The sequence below is a fragment of the Helicoverpa zea genome, chromosome 22, assembly GCF_022581195.2.
Source record: "Helicoverpa zea isolate HzStark_Cry1AcR chromosome 22, ilHelZeax1.1, whole genome shotgun sequence".
NCBI lineage: Eukaryota > Metazoa > Arthropoda > Insecta > Lepidoptera > Noctuidae > Helicoverpa > Helicoverpa zea.
Window position 1 is genome coordinate 6,973,531 of NC_061473.1, and position 15,437 is coordinate 6,988,967.

General features: G+C 36.8%; 2 protein-coding genes and 1 pseudogene across 2 annotated transcripts; 1 reads left to right on the forward strand and 2 right to left on the reverse strand.

Moving 5' to 3' along the window:
- Positions 1-281: 281 nt before the first annotated feature.
- On the reverse strand, positions 282-2,729 carry LOC124641241 (piggyBac transposable element-derived protein 3-like). The gene is made up of 2 exons (XM_047179280.1): positions 2,491-2,729; positions 282-2,286 (listed from the first exon to the last, which is right to left on the reverse strand). The coding sequence occupies exons 1-2, from the start codon at positions 2,535-2,537 to the stop codon at positions 375-377; spliced, it is 1,959 nt and encodes a 652-aa protein (XP_047035236.1). The 5' UTR covers positions 2,538-2,729; the 3' UTR covers positions 282-374.
- A 5,066-nt stretch (positions 2,730-7,795) lies between these two features.
- LOC124641447 lies at positions 7,796-9,238 on the reverse strand. The gene has a single exon (XM_047179515.1). It carries the CDS (start codon positions 9,236-9,238, stop codon positions 7,796-7,798), a length of 1,443 nt encoding a protein of 480 aa, XP_047035471.1.
- Positions 9,239-10,613: 1,375 nt separating this feature from the next.
- LOC124641254 lies at positions 10,614-12,281 on the forward strand (annotated as a pseudogene).
- Positions 12,282-15,437: the final 3,156 nt, after the last annotated feature.

The window sequence follows — 15,437 nt, forward strand, 5'->3', positions numbered from 1 at the left end:
TTTATTTGCATTTAAATTTGCAATGTAACGAGGGATGACGGACGGGGATGATTATATTAGTAAATCTTAACCCATATATGCCCAGAACTTTTTTCAACACCGATTTTTTTGATTTTTACATATGTTAAGTATAAATGATTGCATATAAGGCCTGTAATAGTAGAATTTCCTTTTCAGTACGAGAAGAACACTTTTTTCAGCGGGTCGTAAACGACCCCTTGGGCACAAAAAGTCGTTCAATAGAATGGAATGAGAATCAGCAAAATAATAATACGTTACAGTTATATTAGTCAGTCTTTATTAGGAACCATTAAGTAATAACATCAGATAATTTTAGAAATAATAAAAAAAGTCAGAATAATGAAAATAGTACACTACGAATGAAATTCAGCAAAACATTTGTCATGTAAATTGACGTTACATTTACGACACATTTTGACTGTTTTATTTTTACATAATGCACATCGTTTTCTGACCTGACCGGTGAGGATTATATGTTGAGCTGAATATTTTCTAACAGAAACGGGTACATTTGTTCTCACTTGCTGACGTGGCCCAGGTTGAGATCTCATATTCCCATATTTCAGGAGTAAAGTTCTTGCAATAGATCGACGAAATTCCAAAGTGTCTACGTTTGCCCCGTGTGATCTAGCGAGTAAAGTAGCATTGTTCACAACGACGTCAATCAACCACATCAATATGGGCATATACCATTTTTTTCCTCTGATGGCAATCCGGTAAACGCCGACATTAGCATCAAGTCTATCTACTCCACCCATAAATCGGTTGTACTGGTGAACAACATTTGGCTGATCAATATCGATTTTCTGTTTAGCAGCAACTGAATATCGACGTGCCTTTTGAACAGGGTGGACTCCAAATTCATTTGACAACATCGTTACGACGTTGTTGTCATTCCATCGTACAGCACATATTTTATCATTTGTGTCCAATCTGTAATCATAAAATCCTCTGGGCTGCTTTTTGCAAGACTTAGCATCCATTAGTGGACACTTGTCTATTCTATTTTGACGAGCAGTTCCAGTTATTTTTACGTTTTTTTCTTGTAAAGAACTTAGTAAACTGGGACATGTAAAAAAGTTGTCACAATAAACAGAAAAAGGTGTATCAGGGTATTCAGTCTTGACTGTATTCGTCAATTTAGTAACAACATGTTCCCCTAGGCCTGTATCTCGCGCTTCAGATCTTCCTTCATATAACTCAGCTTGTAAGCAGTATCCTAAGCGAGTCGCTGCCACCCATGCTTTGAAGCCGAAACGGATTGGTTTTCCATGTATGTGCTGCTTACAGCCATGACGTCCATAATATGGTATCATTGACTCATCGATACTTATGTTTTTTTCGATGGGAGCATACATTAGAAATTTTTTGTTCATGAGGTTGAACAAAGGCCGAATTTTTGCCATTTTATCTCCTTTACGTAGGTTGCTGTTGTCAGCAACATGGAAATATCTAAAAATCTCTTCAAAACGATTTCGCCTCATCGACTTCGCAATCAAAATATTGTGCGTATCCTCGTTGGATTCCCAATACATACGCCGCCTTGGTAAAGGCGAGTAACCACTGAGAAGTATTATACCTATAAAACAGTTCAGTTCATCCCCCGATAGGCAGAAATTATAGTTGTGCTTTTCAACAGCGTACATTACGGTATGCCTGACCATATACCTTATAACATCTTCACTAAAAAATAATTCAAAGAACTCTATTGGTTCACTTTCCTTGGTGAGTGTTAGAACTGCTCGTGGCAGTGGAGGTGACCACTCACTTTGTTGAGTACAAAGATCTCGCTTTATCCATTTACGTGGCCTCATGTTGGCCTGTCTACTGCGTTCTGAAGAAGGGCCATCACCCCTAGGGGTCCTGTTGGTACGCACATTCGAAAAAGAACGTTCTGAATCCGTGATCATCGTCGGTATCTCAACTGGACGAGAACGTCGTGACCTGTGTAGACTGGGTCCCGATGGCGTGGAAATGGATTCTAGGTGCTCAGAACTAGGACTAGGACTGGCTATTACCTCATCGATACTTGTATTATCTTCAAAAGGTTCATCACGTTGTCGTAATACCATCTCAGCCGGCGCAAGTAATTGATGACGATTCAATCGATTCAGACTATCACAATCTTCTTCACCTGAATCACCATCCGATATGGTACCATCGCAAGGCGGATCCATGTAAATATCGATGCCCTGAACATCTTCATCGTCGTCAAAGGCCTCCAGGGCATCGGCTATTTCATGTGTTGAGAGTACGTGTCGAGGCCTAAAATACAAAAAATACAATACCTATAAAACATGATATGTGCCCACAGGGTCATTACCGACCCAAGAAAATATATCACCCGATTGTGAATATAAAAATATACTATTTTAGAAAAAACAATATCTCTTACTCTGAAACACTCATTCGATATCCTATAAAAACTATTATTACGGTAAAATAACATAATACACACAAAATACTTACATTTGCATCCGATCGGTCACACACTTTTTCAAGAAATAAACAAGCATAAACTTGCACTTTTATTTGTCACTCTAAATTGTCGTGAACTGTCAACAAAACTATCTCGTGCTTCAAAATAGTTTTTGTACCAATCAATAGATGGCGTTTTATTCAAAATTTAATCAACAGTTTCGCGGTCACCATGCATTTACGGTATCGGCATAATTTTGGTCGTTATCGACCCTATGGGCATATATGGGTTAAGATTGATTTAAATAAAATAAAAAGAACCAAACAGAAATAAGGCAAATACATCAAGAAATAAACAGCTTGGAATTGTTTTAATATGCATGAAAAGAAACGGATTCTACACCAATTTCTTACAGTGTTGCTACAAAGTAAAATTGATACTGTTTTTCTTTATTTTATTTTATATTCTTTTTCATTTAATCTAAAAGGTAAGCTTCAGTACTTAAACATAATCATTATTATTATTTTTTATAAAATTCAATAAAATCAAGTAAGCGACACATACGCCATCTGTTGAGAAGAGAGGAAAGTATTGCCAGAGTCTTTTTGTCCATAGAAGTTAAGAATGTACTAAGTGAAAAGACCCTGGGCCGGACGCCATGACATATATGCGTTCCATTACACACAAAAATTTACAAAACCACTTGGAAAAAACCAAAGCGATTTTCTACCTTAATAAATATCAAGTAACAACAAGTAAGTGTAGATCACATGTGTAGACATATTTTGTTTATGATTTAGATGCTTTGAAGTTTGCATTCCTCTTTTTTTTCTGAAGAAAAAGCTTATTTCAAAGTTAGAGACGTAAGTATTTTGCGTATAAAGAACTGACAAACAGTCGATAGCAACACCACATTATAATGTTGCTAACGAAAAAAAATATACAAAATTGAACAAAGCGCCACCTCTCGTTAATTTTCAAAACTAAATATCTTAACCAGCCTCCGTACATAGTTTTTCTATACGAACTGTTACGACCGTGGTAGTGGCAGAACCGCGCGCGCACCGCGCGCCCCGCGCTCTCTCCGTCCCGCGGACAGCGCCGGTTCCGTCACTACCGACACTGTTGCGCGGACGAAGTTATTGCAACCGACAATATTAACTTAACAATTGACTAAATAAAATGATTTTTAATAAAATAAAATATTACATATGATAGATTTTTTTTATTGTGATTCTATTTATGTAAAAAAGTGAAAATCATTAAAAATGTATTTCCGACATTGTTAATAGGGACCATCGATATTAATATTAAACATAAGAATCCCTTCCAGTTGTACGTAGTACTTATTAATTCCATGGCAGATACATGTACCCTTTATTGAACTTTGGGACTTGAGAATCTACAATAATAAATTTTAAAATTTTCTATGGAAAACGGCAATTTAATAGGTTAGCTAGACTTAAATAAAACACGATTATTATAGTAAATGGTATATTTATTATTTATGTAGACATTTTAAAATTACACATTACTGAACAAAATTGTTTTGTGCAATTTATGGCGTAAAGTAGCGTGAGATGCGCCTATGGCCTTCAATGTTTGATCTTTGCCAAAAGTTGTCAGTCTCAATGTGAGATATTTGTTAGCAATGAATTTTAAAAGAATAATTTCATGTCTGTTTTCACAATTGAAAGAATTCACTGGATCTATGGCTGCGTAGCGGAATGGCGGAACAATCAGGGACTCTAATTTATCGAAAAACTGCTGTTGAATTAAAATCATTATTTTATTCCTGTCAGTTTTCAATAGAGAATCTTTCACACTAGGAGTGACGCTGTTACGGAACAGTAGTTTTCTTAAGCTATACTTGACTTGCAAAGCACTCGGGGTATCATTATGCCCGCCAGCAGCCCTCAAACAAGAAAAGAACATTTCTAGATGGTCTTGAGAACATTTGTATGTAAGGAAATATTTCAATATCCCTTTTTGAAGCAAATCTAATGCAAGTTGAGAAAACTAAATGTGTCGATTAAACCGAGACACGGTGTCCTACGACGATGCTGCAACATTGGACAACCGTCAACTTTATGTTTGCAAAGATATTCCCTTGTCTCGTTCAAAATATTCATCCACACATCCATATTCTGTATACGCATCGGAGATTTAAATCCTTTACCAAAAGGTAGTTAGCAATTAAACAAATCAAATATCCGATCTATTATTTTGATATATTCAACTGTCACCTCACTACCTGCAAAGTTTAAATTACCGCTGCATCTCAAAAAATCAATTGAATCTGCCACTGAAGAACTCAATACTTGGGTGGCAAGCCTAACATTCATTTTTTTACCATGAAAATAAACATGGGTACTAGACAACTTATTGGCTAACTTTAAACCTTCTTGATCCTGGAGATTATGTAATTTCTTAACAAATTCAAAATTAATTTCTCCCTTTTCAGAACTCATTTTTGTTTCGGCAAACACATTTCGCGAAAGTTTAATCATATGCCCACCGCATAGAGTCCAATAGACAGTGCACATTACAATCTTTTTCAGGATGTTTAAAATGCGTTTTCATATTGTTTAATGAAAAATCACAACCCAGTAATTCATATGATATTAGTTACAGTTCCATCGCAGGTTAAAGATCTGACGGTAATATTTATATCTCCTAAATATCTGATGGCAGCTAGTAGTAATTGAGATTGAATATGTGCAGATATTTTACTTATCAAAAAATAAGCTATTGGGCATTTAAATTTTGTAGTAAATGACACAATTTGAAAAATCAACACTTCCGTTGCCAAAGTCTCCGAATCGCTGACTAATATGCCACCATAATCCACATAACCCCAATATTTATCACTTTTTTGATCATACTTTATTTCAGATCTGATTGGCAATGCATCAAAAATTAGTGCAACATTCTGCAGGTTGATGTTTTCTTTTGCAGCACCTTTTAGGTAATTCAAAACCTAAATGAACCCCACATTACAATTATGCGAGGCTAAAAGTCTTCTAAGAGTAGAAGGATGGGGAATGCTAACAAAATTTCTCAAATAGCGATATGCCCTTGCCGAATAAAAATATAACGTCAAAGCAAAAGATTTTAGGTCATCACTAAATCTTGTGCCTTTGTTTGATTTGTTTTTGTTCAGTTGCTGATGAATATTTGGGAAACAGTTTGTTACAACAGGTTGTACCTCTTCATAATTTTTACATTTTTCTTTTAAAATTGCTAAAAGTGACATTAAATTATTAATCTTCACCTCTCTTCTTTTGATTTTCTGCTTTAGATTTTTCACCTCACGCTTCAATTTTATTTTCCTTGGTGTAGCAGGTAATGTTGATGTCTGTGTAGTAATATCAAATTTTATCTTCTTACATGGAGGACTTTTAGAACATCCAGGTTCTTCGTTTTCAGGAGTAGCCAGGCGTATAACACTTAACATATTATTTTTTTTATTTTCGGAAATAATCTGCAATGAAATTCCATAAAAATAAGTAATAATAGCAATTGATGTTTGATTAATTGTAACTTATTTATGAGGATACAGTGTAATTTATTTAAGTAGGTAATTTAATATTACCTTTGGAAAGATAGAAGGAATCACTCCAGGTTTTAACCTTTTCCGAGCCTCTGTTCGATAATCTTCAGGTTTGAAATGAAGTGTGCAAACCACAGAACTTTTACGTAAGATCCCATGATCACCTCAAACAATTTTTTCCTCAACTCTAAATCCGATGGCAATCTGAAAATGTATTTTTATTATAATTAATTAATATAATTATTTAGTTTGTTTAGGTGTGAGAATAGATTTTCGAAAAAGATATTAGTTTTGGAGAAGAAATCAGGGGACCACGAAACGTTTATTTTGGGTATCTTTCATACAGATCATTTAAAGTACTAATAGTAATCTACTCATAATGCAGGGAGACTTGTAAATAGTGAATTTCCAATATATTAAGTGATACAAAAAACATAATAAATCCAGTGCATAATTTGGTGATGATACGGATAAATATATATTGTTTTTATTATTTATTTTTTTCTACCACAAAGATACTAACCATTTTACCAAGTGTTGCCTAACGTAAAAGTAATAAAACTCTCATAAAGTATTGAAATGTCGTGAATTAATAAAAAGATTTAACTAAACCTACAAAATATTGGATCCATTATTAATAGAATTACAAAGATGCTGCACGTATTACTTATATACGGAATGATTTTTTCTTTTGCGGAATATCTTTTCTTAAATTTACTACCATTTCAACAATATTATTGTACACGGCAATTGTGAGAAAGAGACACACCAAGAAAAAGTATGTCTGACATGAGCTCACTTCTCTAAGTAGATATTGGTTATTCAAAAAATACTTTGTTTGTATGAGCTTATGGTTTGTTTTGATATGCTGAAAGGTAGCAGGTGAGCCTTCCAGTTGTACGTAGTACTTATTAATTCCATGGCAGATACATGTACCCTTTATTGAACTTTGGGACTTGAGAATCTTTTGAATAATAAACACAAGTATGTAAAGAAACCTGACCTTAGACGCGCCGAAATCAGCAGATTGAATTTCTGTTCCATACTTAATAGAAACGGACATAAACAGAAATTAAATAAATAAATAATGTCGGGACACCTTTTCACACACGGTCGGTTAGCCCCATGGTAAGTTATTAATTAACTTGTGTTATGGGTGCTAACACAACTGATAAACTACATATAGCTACATATATATACATATTTATAAATACATATAGTAATACCCATACTATGGCCAACAAGCATGCTCATCACACAAATGTCGACCGAACCGGGAATCGACCCGGGACCTCAAGTTCGGCGATCGGGCATGGTGACCACTGCGCCATCGAGGTCATCAAACTCGGTGGGTCTAAAGGACAGTTGTCTTTACCAACATTTTTGTAAAAATGTCTTAACGGATCAAAAACCTGGGCTGCGTGCGATAAAATATTAACATTCTGCACAGTGGCAGTGGCCAGAACGCATACAGTTAATACTAAAATGTTTATCTTTGGTTACTTTAAATCTATCATCCGCACTTAAATCAAGAAATCCAACATCTCTTAATGGACTGCAGGAGCTCATCAATACGCGGTAGTGATGTAAAATGAAAAAAAAACGATTTGTTTTTTTTCACTTTATTGAAAAAAAACATGAAAAAAAACTTTGCATCGTTGTTTTTTTTCTAAATTTGGTTTTTTTTCTAGCCTACTTTTTAGTTTAATTATAAATTAAATTTTTATAATAAATCAAAATATTATTTATTCATAATTCACGACTTTCAACATTGAATTACAATTCAATAATCTTTTTTCAATTTATTCTTCATCTTCACTTTCTGTTTCAGTTTCAGTGCTTTCATTGGTCTTGTCAGAGTCAGAATTTTCGTCTGTCTCTTCATCTTCATCCATCTCCTCTACAGATTGAATTACGGTCATATTTTCTATGCCTGGTGCTTCTTCATGTTCTTCTTTTGTTTTTTCAGATTTCAATCTCAAATTGTGAGCAATATACACTATTTTGCTAGCCCTGTCATTTGTCAGTCTATTACGTTTTTTGGAATGAACGTCAGAGTAAGTACTAAATGTTCTCTCGCATGCTGCCGATGTAGTTGGAAGTGAAAGAAATTTGAGGGCTAGTTTAGACAAAGCAGTCGACTTGCAAAGTCCTGCCCACCAGGCTATGGGAGTTATCTTAGTTACTGAAGACCACAGAAAAGTTTTAGAAAAAAAACCTTGTTTTGCAATGTAATTTGCAAGCTCCGTCAATACTGTATCCTCATCGATATCTGCTATTTTCACAGCAGTATTATAAATTTGTTCTGTTGCAATAGTTTCTTCTTCTGGTGTAAGATCACAGCCTTTAAAACGAGGATCCAATAAGTTTGCAATTTTGTGCACATCGTATACAGCAAATTCCTTTCTATGTTTGAGTATTTCTCTAACTTTTTTTTCTTCAGATTTCGTCAGGGGGTTCTGGACCTCGTCTTTCAATATTTTTTCCATCGAATCTTCAATTTTTTTGTACAAACTTAAAACTTTAGATAACTGAGGTGTGTCACTTTCCACAATTTTAATGGTGTCTGATATAGGTTTCAGTAAACTGCTGAATCTGGATACTTTATCCCAAAAATCGTCGCTTAACATCAATTTTTTCAATGAGGGAACTTTGTTTAAAGCATCTGATAGACCCTCATCAATGGCGATAGCTTTAATGGTTTGTTTGTTTTCTTTTAAACTTTCAAAACAAGAAACCAGGGAACCCCAGCGGGTTTTTACCGGAAGTTTAAGACTTATTTGTAAACCGGTGGTTGATTGTTTTTCTATGAAAGCTGAGTTAAGCTTGTGAGAATTCTTAATGGCTTTAATACAAGCTTTTGCGTTGGCAGTAAACGTTTTCAAGGTTGGCAAAGTTTTAATATCAGTAAACATTAATTGGAGTGAGTGTGCTAGGCATCCATAGGTAAATAAGTTTGTCCTTGGGTACTTCGCTTCAAGTATTTTCCAAGCTGCCTTCATGTTCGCCGCATTGTCGGTCACGAGGCCAAATACCTTTTGCTGTCCAATTTCATTAATTACACGACTAGTTTCTTGAGCCATGAATTCGGCAGTATGAGATGATTTTCCTGTCGGTAAAACTTTGTATAGAAAAGGTGTCGGTGTAGTGACAACAAAATTTACAATAGGTTCGTTTCTTATATTGCTCCAACCATCTGCTGCCAATCCAATAGAATCAGCCTTCGCAATAGCTTCTGCTACCATCGTTGTCACATTCTTGTACTCGTTTTCTAAAAACGGACCTGATAACATGTGTCTAGAAGGTATTTTATATGCGGGCCGAAGAAACGAAAAAAAATCCTTCCAGTAAGGATTATCCATCATGCTAAGGGGTGCTCTGCTCGCAAAAATTGCTCTGCTGAGAAGTTCATTTGCCTTGTCTTGATCTCCCGGATGTATATTGTCTACGAATTTTGATATACCTGGTGTCTTAAGCTTGGTGAACGTAGAGCCACTTGCAGTGTTGGATAACTCTAGAAAGAAAACAGTAGGTAGACGTCATCATTTCTGTATACTAGAACCGCTATTTATTTACTTTCTTTTTGCTTTCAAATAGTTCGAAGGCATGACAAACAAACAAACTCACTTTCGAATTTATAATATTAGTTAAGTTAGGTAGTAGTTAGTTAGGATTTTTCGACAAAAAACGTATCAAGATTGTTTATCTTCATGTAACTACCTAAACAAAAGAACTATAAGTAAATAATAATACTTATTCACTCATAGACATCTAATAAGAGTAGGTATAAACTATTGAAGTACTTACGCTTTTGAGCAACTTTCTCTGTTTTTTTTCCATGTTTTTCTTTTATCGAATCTGGGCACTTTTTACACTTTTGTAGGTGGTTTAAAAGTCTTGTACCGTTTTTCGTCACATGTTTTGAGCAGAATGTGCATTCTGCTTTGGGGATTTTCGAAGTTGTAACCACGTCATTGAAAAGATTTGCCACAGCCGATGTTTTTCGGCCTGAACCAACTCGTTTCGGCATACTTAGGTATTTATTTTTGTAATCAGACTCGAATTAACAACACTTGAATATCACAAATTCTAAATAATTTTATATTGAACTTTCTCCGTCCGTCACACGTCAGCGTCACGCACCACAATTGCACTAAACTAACTACGTAAAAACAAACAAGGGGATTTCCCCGTGCATAAATAGGTATATGATTTGGGGATTTCCCTTTCGTTGAGTTAATATCAATGAATGTTGCCAATATTTTTATGAAATTTTGGTACTATTTTATCAGAAAAGTACCGTAGATTCAAGAATAAACCTAAGGCTCTATTATGTAATCTTAAGTATTAATCTTTGACAGTAAATGCCCTAACAATTTTAGAGTTATTATACTCTTGAAAAAAAACAAGGCTTAGAAAAAAAACAGTTTTTTATCAGGTTTTTTTTCAAGGTTTTTTTTCACATTAGAAAAAAAACGGTTTTTTTGCAACACTAATACGCGGCATAGGATACGCGTCTGTCTTAGTGACAGCGTTGAGTCTCCTTTAATCTACACAAAACCTATACCCACCATTTGACTTCGGTAACAAAACAGTAGGTGCAGACCAGGCAGACTCACACTCCTCGATGACACCTTCCGGCAGCATCTTGTCCAGTTCTACTCACATGATCTCCTTCTTCGCCGGCGTGACCCTGTATGGAGGCATGGCGATAGGAGGATGGTCACCGATGTCGATGTGATGCTCGGCAAATGGCGTTGGTTCCCCCACGTGATCAAAAATATCGGAATACTCACGCAATAAATTTTTAAGGTCAGAACGCTGATCCAAGGTCAATAATGGGCCCTCGTCCTCCCGCAGCAGGTTGACCGAAGCCCATTCCACCGCCTCGCGTGAACTCTGTGAGCAGTGGGTGAATGACCTGAAGCCGATCAGCTGTGAACCACTTCATATCACTAATAAACAATCTTAGACTGCCTAATAAAATCTATTCCCAAAAGGGTTTCGTTATTACAGTGTATCGCGTTCATTCGTTGACATCGGACGCGTTTGCACTGTTCGCAGAAATTATATCAATTTCGTGCCGAGCGCGGCGTCAGCCGCCGCTTATTCTGATACCATGCGTTCGGAAGAACTCGTGGCGAACGAGGTCCTGGCGTTGCAGCTGGACGTCATGGATGAGGTCAGTGTGACCCAAATTTGCACCTCGAACTTCACCGAGGAGGAGATACGCAGCGCAAAGAAGCTGTTGTACGAGTCGCTGCAAATGGCAGACCGAATGCCGACACGCAGGCGAGATGAAAAGGGAGAGAGGAGTCTTCAAGACACCATAAGGCTGTTGAAGGAGACCGACCCGGACGACGTGCCAACGTTCGTGGCCAAGGACTTGCGGAAGCTGCCCCCGGTCACTTTCGATCACGTCGATGTCACCAGGCTGTTAAAGGACATCACGAGTATGAGGTCCAGCCTGGTCGAGCTGCAATTGAAGCTGGAGGCATCACAGTCCACCATCTGTGATCTACGTAGCGAGCTAGTAGAATTGCGAAACTCTGTATGTAGGTCACACGCGCATGCCAACAGCGACAACACACGCCACGGACAGGTCAACGCATCGCCGCAACGCGCCGAGTCAGCAAAATTGCATTCGTCGCCTACCGTCGCCACTACTAGCGATGCGTCACCGTGCCCTGCCCTCCCCGCGTCCCCTGCCCTCGGGACGCCGATGAATGTAAGCACGTCTAGGCTTGGACGTGTTTACTCGGATGCCGTAAAGCGAGATCCCGTCCAACGGCCACCGAAAGCTACTGTGGCGGTACAAAATTAGCCCGAAGCAACCCGAGGCACGGTACAATCTGTACCATGTAAAGGGACAGCTGATGCAGATGGTTTCGTCAAGGTGGAGAGAAGGAAGAAGAAGCCATCTAGCCGAAATCAATGCGGAACTGCGTTGACTGGTCCGAACATGCTGCTGCGCCCCACAATACCTACGACGCAGCTGTATGTGTCGCGCCTTCACCACTCCACGAAGGTTGAGGAGATCGTGGAGTATATAAGAGTCAAGACGAACTGGACCTTAAGAGTCGAGAGGTTGGAGCCGAGACACAATACAAATTTCAAATCGTTTGTGGTACGTGTGCCGACTCAGCATCTCGACATGTTCCAAGAAGCGTTTTGGCCGAAAGGTGTCGTTTTTCGGCGATTCCGCGGGAGGTTACGCGACACCACGCAGTGCAACACGACACCGCCTATTCGTGTCAACAACAAATAGAATTGGTTCTTTATGTATTATTTTGTTTATAGTTATTATTTTGTTTGATTATTTATGTATTGTTTTCTTATTTTTCTTATTTTTCATATGTATTAGTTTATAAGTATTGTAATGTTAACGATTTATGTAAGTATCGTATTTTCTATGGGCCTTAGTTGCCTGATGTAAAGGTATAAATAAAATAAATAAATAAATAAATTACAGGCATTCCCTAATGGAACACAATAAATTCAATGGGTATACACAGTGACATACATTTTACATTCACACTTGTAAACAAAACGGTACTGTTTCTAATACTACCATCAGCCAGTTTCACCGACATGGTTTTTGAATTAAATGTATTACCCAATCGTAAAAGTAAGGCATACGAAGCGCTGAACCACTGTGCCCTAAAATCTCGATATTTAAAATCGGTCGGCCTTCATCTGAATGGCGAAGTTTATATTGCACTTCACCATTGATGTAAAGAAGACCTTTAATATCATTGACAGGCGCATCTCCAGCCCAGAAAAATTTCCAGGTTCTTCTTCATAATTTTTGAAGAAATTGTAGTCAAGGTAGTTGCTAATGTAGGGATGAGAAGGCCTACAGTCTCTCATCCTTGACACGAAATCGGTAGGAGAGAAAATTGGCGCTTTGCATTTTTTCTCTAATGTGGAATGGACACTGTCTACCTCCATCATCGTATGCCCTTTTTCTAGAATAATCTGCTCAATGGTGAACTCTCTTATAGCGCTTAAATTTGCTTAGGCACTGCATAAAACCTTATTTTTATTTTGATATGCACATCCATCAGAAATCAGGATAACTTTCTTTTTATTGTTGCTATATTGTTCGATAAAGTTTACAATGCAACTTGTTATATTATTTGCCGTTAGTCCTCCTTCACCTTCATGCCAGACATATAAATACACGTCTTTAGTATTTTTTACATAAAATGTATAATTGTGAAGTGCTAGCTTCATTTTATAATACTGCTCTGCTGGCTTATTCGCTAACTTTCGAATTCTCAGATGTCAACTGACCTCAGTTGTCATCGGAACTTTGATGTCAACCTATAAGTTCAAAACATTGGTATTCTGTATCGCATGAAGTGGATATCGGTGGATATCGTTACACGGTTGCTGACGCCAAAACTACGATGACAACTTGACAACTCTATTTTTTTATCGACTATTATACTGCTAAGTAGGAAATACCCTATTAGCATTACATTACTACGTTTGAGAGAACGCTTTATTTTCAGCGTGTTATATGTTTAAAAACAATCTGTGGCGGTAAAATTCAGTATTTGCTTTCTATTGTGTGTGAACTTGGTGTCTAAAATTCCGTGTGGTTGAACAATATTTTAACTGAGAATATTGTGAGTATTGTTATTTAGTTTTAGTTATTATAAATTTTACAACGTAAACAATATTTTGATACGTAGATTCCTATGTTTTGCATGCAAAACAAAAATTGGTACACTACAGGAAGGTAACTTTACGTACTTGAGTAGGTCGTCCCATACACTGAGAGCATCGGTTACCTCACTTACTAAATGAAGGTTAAGACATGCTGCAAATTATGTAATATTGGTATTTATTTAACTTTTTACGTTATAAATTCTTACTTTTAGCTCAATTGCAACAGCAGTGTTTTGTTGAGCACGTTGCAGAAACGGACGTAACTCTGCCGAAACTCGCTGAAACCTTGATTTGTTGATACGGAAATTTGCCATTAATTCCTTTTTCCGTAAATCCAGAGAATTATTGCAATCTCGCATACGACGTTTCTGGATTCTGGATAAACTTCGTTTTGTCTCTTATTCCACAAATGCCAGCAAAAATACACGCGAAATTTTTATTCCACACAAAGAAAGATAAAACAAATTAAAATAATACAAATAAAAATAACACTATCAAAAAATAAAGGAAACGACTCAGGGTTTGTATTTCTATTGGAATCGCAAAATTAGAGAAATCTAATATGTCTGATGCAACAATATAGTATAGACATCCCAGTGATGAGGCATAAAACACTGCTATTTGTAGTGTATTTCAAAAAATGACATTGGCTATCAATTTGATGTCCACTGGGCTTACGGAATCGCAATATAACGTTTATCGATACAGAAACCGCTGTCAAAATGAGTCATGGTGGATATCAGCCTGTGTCGATGCTGATGACGTCATCTCATTTGGTAACTGGCGTTAGCGAATAAGAAAATAGCTGTTTGACAATTTACTGATGTACACTTTACCAATTGATGATATCTGCGAGCTGTCAGTGGAGTTAGCGAATAAGGCTACTGATACCAGAAGCTTTGGACATTTGGACGCTTTGCATATCCATGGATACAACTATGACATCTTCGGACATTTCCTGGATTGCGTTTGCCTTTGCTACGTGTTGATGATGAGACGGCCCGCCCGTCGAAATAATATAATAATCTAAAATAAGATGATTATTAGTATTAAGTTCCTATTATAATAAAGAGACAGTGTTTTGATTTATTTTGTTTCCGCTGCATTGATTCATTTAACTATTAAATAATCTGTGGGGCCTCAACGCGGCATTTCCAAACGGGCCAACCGCGTCCGCGTATTTGAAAATTATTTCGGCGCTTGCCCGCACGGCGGCGCGCGGCGCGGTCGCGTTCTACGACCGGCGTCCGCCATATTTGTTTGTCAGTTAGCAACCATAGATAATACACTATATAGAGATAGATACGCAACTCATCGTTCAAAACAACTTACTAGCGTGAAAGTTAACGGGCCCCCGTCACAAGATGGCGTGGTTACTTCATGTATGGTTAGGGTAGATGGCGCTTTTCAAGAGTTCTCTTAAATATGTTTTTAAATTTGAAAATTGAAATCACTGTTTTAAATTCAATTTACTGTAAATTGAATTTAAAACAGTGATTTCAATTTCCAGTTCCAGTTTCCAGTTTTCAGTTTCCAACTTCTAGTCTAGTCAATAATATTATGGGAGATAATAAAAAAACAAAAGATAAAGAGTACATTTATCGGCTAAGTATATTTTATTTCCTTTTTTTATGTGTATTACAATATTTAAATGCTTGTAACTTAATTTCATCATTTACATCGAAATTTGTTATTTTTCCGTTAATTATTCTATTAACCCCGGTGCACCAACTGTGAATGATTAAATTAATTGACATATTAATTATA